The sequence below is a fragment of the Macadamia integrifolia genome, chromosome 3 (genome assembly GCF_013358625.1).
Source record: "Macadamia integrifolia cultivar HAES 741 chromosome 3, SCU_Mint_v3, whole genome shotgun sequence".
NCBI lineage: Eukaryota > Viridiplantae > Streptophyta > Magnoliopsida > Proteales > Proteaceae > Macadamia > Macadamia integrifolia.
The window spans coordinates 10,558,720-10,568,336 of NC_056559.1; the positions used below are offsets into that span (position 1 = coordinate 10,558,720).

The following is a 9,617-nucleotide window of genomic DNA, read 5'->3' on the forward strand; positions in this document are numbered from 1 at the left end:
AAAAACAAAAACAAAAAACTGACGATCGCATTACTTTCATCTCTCCCTCTCTCTACCAAATTTCAAGTTTCAAGAAAGGAAGCATGAACTAACCCTACCGAGGGATCCAAAAAAAAAAAAAAAAAACGACGATCGCATTACTTTCCTCGATTCGGTGAATTAAGGATGTGGTTCCACATTACCTAGATAAAGCAATTCCCTGGACGAGGACTTCGATCCCCGTCTTCGGTAGATCTTGCATCCAAGTACTGTTTCAATGAATCTGATTCACGTCTTCTTCGAAAACCAACTTTCAAATTCGTTGATTTCCTCTCTCTCTCTCTCTCACCCTTCATTTTCTATGAATTTCAAGTTTCAAGTAAGGTCTGAAGCATGAACAGCATGAACAAACCCTACCAAGGGAGAAAATAAAACAGACGATCGCACTACTTTCCTCTCACACACTCTGCAATTCTCTCCCTCCACAGCACACTCTTTCTCTCTCTCTCTCCCACGACCGACCCTCTCTGCTTCTCTTTGCCCTGACCTATCCCTCCCCCCTCCCCTTGCTCCCCTGCCCTCTCTCCTTCTTCTCCTTCCCTGTCCCAGTTTACTGTTTTCTCGGTTTAGACGGAAATCTTCGAGATTTGTTTTGAGGCGGTGGGAAGGTTCAGCGGAAATCTTCAAGATTTGTCTTGAGGCGGTGCGAGAGTTCATGCGAACATCTAACGCTATATAACGGCTAGAAATTTAAACTGGAGTAAACCGTACAATTATCAGACAAACCTTAAGCTATACAATTACAGTATACGCCATATGGATACCAAACAGTTAGAAATTTTAAATTCGAAAACCTTACAACCGTAAATTTTAAGCAACATGGATGCCAAACGGGTAGAAATTTTAAATGGACAAGTCCGACGTAAACCTTACTCGATTATGCATGGACACTCATATTAAAAGGACCTACCACTGAAATAAAAAAGTCCTATTTTCTACCAAAAAAAAAATAAAAATATCCTAGTTCTCTTTGTATATAGACACTAAATATCAAAATTATTAGTTAAAATTAATTGTCAGTTCACTCATTAATTAGTCATTTTCCTAACAATGATTTTCCTAATTTTTTTAATGGGAAAAGGTTGGATATGCTACTAACATACATGTGCTAGGACTCACTGTGTTTATCTCTCTCTTCCCCTTTTTGAAATGATTCTCATATCTTTCATGAATGATACTCCATCATGTACCCTCACTAATGTTGTTCATTGGCTTATTGTACCCTCGGTAGCATACCTATCCCTCTCCCTCTTCCTTTTTTAATATAACATTTTTCTTTTGAAAAAGGGATATGCGTTTAGAACTTCTAATTTGTCTATTTTCATTTTTTACCAACTTTTATTTAACAGTTTGGTAAATGTGTTAAATACCAAAAAAACAAGTTTTAAACAATTAGGTCAGGCTCAGTTGGGATGCTTGACGATTGGACTGCTACTTGATGTTTATATCTTCGCTTAAGTCTGGGCATTAGATCCACACTCTCGAACAAAGTCCTTTTTCCCATAACAACATAATAAGGGGTGTGAATGCTATACATGGGCATAGGGAGTGTCAATAGGTCCAGCCTAATCAGGCTTGAGCACTTTAGGACCTCGCATTGTGACCAGTCCATTTAAATAATCGAACCTCATATACACTAGATATGGTCCTATTTATAAACAATCGGTTGAATACCGGGCCTTAATATAGTTACTAATAATCTGGCTAAGTGGGCTCTAATTGGTCTTTAAATGTATCGAGTTGAGTCTGGCTAATAATCTGTCAGTCTCAGTTGAGCATCCATCGGATTGCATTCTTGCACTAGGAATGACCAATTATAAATGGACTGTGCTTGAGCCCGACACATTTATTAATCAAGTCAGAGGAATTCAGGCTTTAAATAGTTGGGCCGCCAGTCTGGGCTTGAAATTAACACCCCACTGATGAGTGCGCGAAGCAATTGGATATCAGTTTTGGACTCATGGCTTGCAACTGGGACAAATGCAGGGAGATCCAAACAGTGGGTGTTTGGTCCAAGTGGTCCTTTCTCATGGTGGTAAGAGAGAGAGAGAGAGAGAGAGAGAGAGAGAGAGAAATCTATTGGCCCATTTTTTGAGAGACCCATAAACCTGATTTTCATGAATCATACATCGTTGGAAGGTTTGTCCCTAGCAATATCTAATTAGACGAATTAAATGAATATTAGGCACTAATTTGGTCAGAAATATGTTAAAAAAGTTTTTAAGTGGGGAAGTCCATTTTGCCCTACCGTTTACACACCATCTTCTATTACTGGTTTCTAATGATAAAAATCACACCCTGAAATTTGGATCAATTTCAAAGCAGTTTTATCAGTTAGCAATGCTAAGGGTATTTCGGTGATTTTATCAAAACCCTTTCCTTTTTTTCTTGCTATAAGATCAGCAAAGAATAATTTTAAATTAAAAAAAATGTACAAGATTTTTAAACGTCTTAATGTACCAAGATGGGAATATACAAAGAATGTTTTATCGGACAGGATTCCTCTCTATAGAGCCCAGGGATCAGAGTGTAATCCCACGACTAGGGTGATCTTGGGACGCGTGCCCAGACCATCCCAACCGTGGGATCACTCTTTGGTCCTGAGTTCTATGGAGAGAGTTGAATCCCCTAGGGCATGGCCACCAATAGAGAGAGAAAGAGAAAAAAAAAAACATAGATAAATAAAATAAAAGGACAAACTCAAAAAATGACTAAATGGACCATTTTCGGCAATGCCATCAGTAGATCTCTAAACAACAAACCCTAAGTAGATTCCCTTGATACCAAATTGGAGAAAATATAGAAGTCCACATCCTCTGTAGCTATTGCATTGGTGAAGTGAGCATCTAACGATTAGGAGCATCCAGACACATATCCCAAGGGGCTCTCAAACATCATATGCTCATTGCACCGGTGCGATGGCTATAAAGGATGTGGAGGCAAAAATAGGCATACATAGGAGAAACCATAAGTAAAAGATTTCCACTTGTGAAGAATGATACCCTAAAGATAAAATATCCATATCATCATTGCTAAGAATGTCTCCAATAGTTACAAATGTAATGTCCTAGACACCCCTACATACATTCTTCTAAACCATAATTCTATGTCTATAAGTAGAGTAGATAATTAGAATAGAAATATAACATTAATGCAATTACTATCTTCTGCTAAATTTCAAGCTTACCCTTAAGTATAAACACAACAAAAAATTTTCCTTTGGGAGAAGAAAGAATCCCTTTCCCAATGATATGGGATTATTACTTCCACTTTCTACATGAACCTAAACAAAATTCTGAGAAAATTTATGTGAGAAAAACACTTTTAAATAATTTCTTGGGAATAGATAGAGTGAAGTAGACGGTTGCACTACCGGTGAGGTGCCGGTGCCATTGCCGGTGCCATTGCCGGTGCCGAAGTAGGTAACCAATGGACTTTTGCTTGGTTGCCAAATACGGATAGATCATACTCTGGAGTCCAGACTTGTAAATCGAGAGCTATTCTATGAGTTGAGCAAAAACAGAAGATATGATTTGTATTGAAAGTCCAATAGAGATGATTGTCACATCAATATAAATTACTGGATGAAATGATTTTTACTTAAAAAAATGAATGAATTGTCACATCAATGGTTCTTTGTGTCAAATTCAAAACACGTAAATCTTACATTGAATCACTTTGAGTATCTTTTTCTTCACAACTTTCACCTATAACACACTAAGGCCAGCCTGTGACAAGATGATTCTTTGTTTAATGCATTGATCGATAGACAGATGAAAGCTTTGAAATATTAAGAAGGTTGAACTCATCCCAAGGTTGCCATGGCAAATCTCTCTCTCTCTCTCTCTCTCTCTCTCTCTCTCTCTCTCTCTCTCTATATATATATATATATATATATACAAATCTCTTTCTCTCTCATTGCTGCAATCTTGTTGATTGCCACTGAAATAATATGTATTATACATGTTTAATACACACGCCAAGTCATGTTTTTATCCATATTAATGCAGTAATGCGTAAAAAGCATATCAGCAATCATCAATGAGATAAACATGTATAATACATATTATTTCAGTGGCAATCAGCAAAATTGCAGCAATGAGAGAGAAAGAGATTTGTAAAGGCAACCGGTGAGATTGCAATGTTATATATATATATATATATATTCCAAGTCATGTTTTTATCCATATTAATGCAGTAATGCGTAAAAAGTATATTTTCAAATATACATGTAATAAACATTTTTACTCCTATTTACTAAGGATACAACCCCCTCCCCCCCCTCTGAAATAACTGCTCTGACCCGTAAAAATTGTAAAATTTCCTTGAACAATCTATTGTGTGTCCCCTAATTGGTCTCATTGCTGGTGTAGGGGCCACGTGATCGGGCAATGTCCTTCTTCCTTTACTTTTTTGAGGAAAAGAATTCTTGCTTATCTCTTGCCCCTATGACCATACAACAAGGGTGACCAAAAAACCACTTTGCCCCCTAGTTGATCCCACATTGGTACCATGACCACTTGATCGATCAGGTTGTGACCCTTATACTACTTTATTTTATAGGTTGTGTTAGATGACCTGGAAGTAGAGGATTTGCCTAGAAATTGTATATATGGAAATGGAACAGGTCTTGGTCCTAGTATTGGTTCCAGTATGCCTGTTTTGTTGATTTTCTTAGGTTTTTTTTTTTCATAATTTCTTGAGAATAGATAGATTGAAGCATACAACTTGTACTGGAAAGAAATAGAAGAACACATAGAGGTTATTAAGGACAACTAGAATCCGTATACAAAAGAATAGATTAAGACAAACTGCAGTGCAACAACCAAAGCATGAAACTCTTGTCAAACTAATCAGAATTTTCAATGGGTAAAATAGATAACGTAATTGAAATTTTCAGGTATGGCATTGCTATATAATTAGCAATAAGAGTATGCCAAAATGTTAAAATTTAGCCGGAAGAAAAAGCTTATAAATTTTTACGATTCGATGATATATTTGGTTAGATAAAAAAATTTATTATGAAGAAATTCTAAGTTTCTTTTATAGAAACTTGAAAACTATTACTTAATTATTCAAAATGTTTTAAAACGTTAAAGTCAGTCAAAATGTTTCTAACAAATGTGTTAAAAAGTTATAATATAATAATATGGAGAAATGAAATATGTCAGTCTAGTGTTCCTCATGCCCAACACAGCTAAGTGTGAAAAGATTCAAATTCAACTACCCTCGTGCATGTTGGGTATTTTCATGTCCAGTTATGTACGGGCATATGAATGCTAGAATGGTAAGTTCTCTTACCCTAATAATATTACGAGAAAGTTTTCTTGAACCAAGCAGTGAACATCACCCATTAATCCTATGGTTGACCACATACCCCATGTGAAAGTCCCAAAAAGGCCCCTCATACCCACCCCGCACTCCTAACGCCCCCGGGAAAACTTGGACCATTATATAATGAATGGTGAATGCTATGCATGGGTGCCGGAAACAATTGGATATCAATCTTGGATACAAGTGCTTGCAACTGGGCCAAATGCATGGAATCAAAACCATCACAAAGACTATTTATTCCGTCTTCCAAACAGTGGTTTTTAGTCCAACCGGCTCTTTCTCACAGTGGAGAGAGAGAGAGAGAGAGATTCTATTGGTCATCTTTTTGAGAGACCCATAAGTTTAATTTTATGAATCATATATTGTTGGAAAGTTTTTTTCGAGCACTATCTAATGATATGAAAATTGGGCAATAATTTGCTAGAAATATATTTAAAAAAAATGAAAAAAAAAAAGTTGAGTTGGGGAATCCATCTTTTAAAACTAGATTTCTAAGGATCCCAAGTTTTCAGACACACTCAGCCCCATGACGGATCAAATAAGAGTGGGGAACCTCTCTTTGGTTTTTGGAATTCGACATCAGGAAGTGTACAGACAGATTGGACACTGCTTAATCGAAGAGAGATTGGATCGCTTTTATCCTCCTCGGACTGGCTCACAGTGAATCCAAATACAATTGTCCAGCACCAAGAAGTCACCAGTTCAGATCACAAGGCTCTAAACTCCCCTCATTTCACTTTAGCTCTAAACTAAGAAAAAATAAGGGGCAAGCATTAATAAAGGTTAGTCAGCAGAAGAATTTTTTTTGCAAGAAAATAAAAACAAAGATATGGGTGCAACGTCATTGAAGAAGTTAAAATAAATACTAATATTACTGAAGCAGGAAAGGTAAGAACAGATCAAAGGGAAATCAAACTACTACAACTTCAATAGACAAGGAAAGATGGAGCCAAAATAAATAATTCCTTGAGGAATGATCCATCTTCCTCCTTAAGAAGGCAAGCTGATGACCAATTAGTCCAGTGATGTTTTTAAAATTCTATTTCTCACCCCATAGTAAGTTCAACATCAATGAGGGGAATAGTATTGGACAGGTTCATGAATGACCTAACTAGGAATTCAATTCCTAACCTTACTTCAACTCACCATCTAACTATTCTAATATATTCCTATTGCGAAGAATGAGTTCATAACCAAGGAATGGGGGAAGGTTTAGAGGGTTTGAGGAGGCATTTTCCCACTTACTAAAATAGTTTTTACTAAAAACATAGAGTTGGGCCATCCTGTTAGTTGATAAAACACACCTAATTTTGAAATTTAGATCAATTCAAAGCAACTTGATCAATCAACCATGCTAAGAGCATTTGGTCATTTTCCAAAACCATATCACTTAAGACTGTCTCATGAGTGACAAAATGGAATGTCCATACACTCCTACATTCATTCTTATGAACCATAATTCTATGCATATACTTAGAGAATAAACACAATATTAATGCAATTACTAGCTTCTGTTAAAACTATTGGCATTAAGTTTTTCTTGGGGAGAAGGAAAAATCCTTTTGCCCAATGGTGATGTGAGTTCGAACGAAACTTGTCTGCTGCATGGGTAGCTGCAACCCCTGATACCAGTCAAGGGAATGGAATTTCATAGGTAAAAGTGGAAAAATTCACTCTGAATGAGTATTTTCAAATCTATCCTTGCAATTCTATTCCTTTAACCGGTTACCATGGGGTTACAACTACTTGGCTAGAACTCGGGCAACAGCAAAAAATTTTCATGTGAGTCTTATGTCATAAAAATGCAACCAGATCCTCTCCCGTGGTCATTTAATGGCTGGGGGTAAGTGCCCACGTGCTTCCGGTCGTTTGATTGCACTATGCCTTCACCCTCGCCTTGTCCACATCCACCACGTTGTTCCCGTTCATTTTCCCGACCACGATCACGGCCACGGCCACCAGCAGAAGATGCTTCTCCTCTCTCAAATCTCCTTCCGCTGTCCTCCTTTACCACTCTAAAGATCCGGACATTAAAGAGCATATCATGATCCACCTCCTCTCCGACTCCATTACCTTTTCTTTTCCTTTCTTGAACTCGGATTCCATTACCTTTTTTTTTTGTTTCTTGAACTGGGACTCCATTACATAAAAGCTCAAACAAACACACATCATCTTCCACTATATGGTTCTCATTAACAAAAGCAGCCCAACCCCTAGTAAATGCTCCGATAGCTAATGACTTTCTATAAAGAAACGCGACATTGCGTCTGCTTTGCCCGCAGCAAAGAGTTACTTCTATGTTCCTTGGAGGAAAATGCTTCCTGACAAATTCACAAGGGATCGTCTGCACAAATATATATATCATAAAGCGATTACCAATCGAAAAATGTGGAAACGCCAAAGGTAAGAAAGAGCTTTAAATTTTAAACTACCATTTGAGATCTGGAACTAACAGAAGACCGTTTCATAGGAACAGAAACACTTTCAAACCGTGAAGCATGTTGGGCCTGTAAGGCCTTTTGTTTGGCTTCCAGCTTCGCTTTTTCATGACAAAGATCGAACTGATCATCACTCTGTGGCCTTGACAGCAAAGTTGTCGGTGCATCATCATCAGTTGAAGATGTATCTATCACTGGAGCAATAGAGAAAATCTAATCATAACAGATGAGAAAACCTGGAAAAACAGGGATGAGAAAAACAGAGGATTTTGATCCAGAAAACCTTGCACTACATGTAAAAAACCAAATCTTTCAAGTAGTCCTCACATACTGAAAGTTGAAGATTCGATTTCTAATACATCAATCGTCAATTTCCTTTTGCCAGAGATGGGTTCAGAAGGAATATGTTGACTAGTAGATGGTTGCAAAGGGGATGGTGGTTCTGGTTGAGATGCTGCTGCCGGAGTAGGTAGAGTATGTGCTTGCTCGGGGGAAGATGTGGTTTTGGAAGGAGGGTCATTCATGTTCAATGATCTTGTGGCTTCAACAGATGGGTCGTTCCTGTTCAATGAATTTGTGGCTTCAGCTGGTGCCGGAGTAGGTAGTGTGTATGGTTGCTGGGATGAAGATGTGGCTTGAACAACATGAGGAGGGTGGTTCAAGTTCAATGATCTTTGACTAACATGACACATGAAATAAGAACATGGTTTCTCACAAAAACTTTCATGGTCGAAGATGAGGACATGGAAGTTCAAATTTCCATTGTACATAAAAAACAAGATATTCCCTTCCTGCAAGTTATGATCTCTAACAAAGTCAGACCATCCATTTTGGAAAAACAAGCCATCTTGGGTCCTTATTAACTCCATCTCCCAAGTCTTACTGCTAGGACCTTTAAGAATGGCTCTTCCACATAGGAGAGAATCTGTTAGGGATAAGTCATCTTTCAAACACTGAAGGAACCTACTGGGGATGCTCTGCAAATACATTAATGAAGGAGAAAACCCATCATTTATATAGCAAAAACGAACAACACAGAAAGAGAAAGGGAGATAGAGAGATGGAAAAATGGAAAATCATGTTGATGATCGACTTACAAGGTGTTGATGGAAAGCAGAAGACATAACACGGCAGAAACGCTTCACCTGAAACTGAGTCCAATACAGATGCTCGGCTTCGCAATTTTCTCCCATTTTGTTCTCTCTCTCTCACAGGATCAGAAGAAGAATAAGATACAAAGGAAAATGAATAATAAGAGAGAGCAGAATTTAGAGAATAGAGAGAAGAGACTTGAGAGACTTCCCCAACTGGGTAACCGGTGGACTCTTGCTTAGTTCCAAATATAGATACATCCTACTTTGGAGTCCGGCCGTGTAAGGGGTTGAAATCTTCTGTAATTCCGATCTCATACAATTTCGTGTAATATCATCTTCAGGCGATGACACGTGTATTGATACCAATACAATGGTCCAGATCTGGTATAATTAATAAAACATTAAATCAATGAAAAGACATTTAAATCAAATCTGGACCATTACAATGATATCAATACACGTGTCACCCCTAAAGGTGGTATTTCATGAAATTGTACGAGATTAGAATTACAGACGATTTTTTTCTCCTTGTAAATCGTGAGTTGGCACTTGTGTTGTATTACAATTTTTATTTTTTGGGTAGAAATTATCCACAATATCTTAGGTGTGAAAGTTCACTCTTGTAAGTTATTTGGAAAAAAAAAATTAGGTTAAGATTATTATACTGTTCCATGGGTTGAGTTAAAAAGAAAATATGATTTGTGTTAAATAT

At 37.4% G+C, this 9,617-nt stretch overlaps 1 protein-coding gene across 1 annotated transcript; it reads right to left on the reverse strand.

The window, feature by feature from the left end:
* Positions 1–6,882: 6,882 nt before the first annotated feature.
* LOC122073429 (B3 domain-containing protein Os11g0197600-like) lies at positions 6,883–9,099 on the reverse strand. Its single transcript, XM_042638014.1, has 4 exons — positions 8,909–9,099; positions 8,143–8,788; positions 7,806–8,005; positions 6,883–7,717 (listed from the first exon to the last, which is right to left on the reverse strand). The coding sequence occupies exons 1-4, from the start codon at positions 9,002–9,004 to the stop codon at positions 7,163–7,165; spliced, it is 1,497 nt and encodes a 498-aa protein (XP_042493948.1). The 5' UTR covers positions 9,005–9,099; the 3' UTR covers positions 6,883–7,162.
* Between the last annotated feature and the right edge of the window lie 518 nt (positions 9,100–9,617).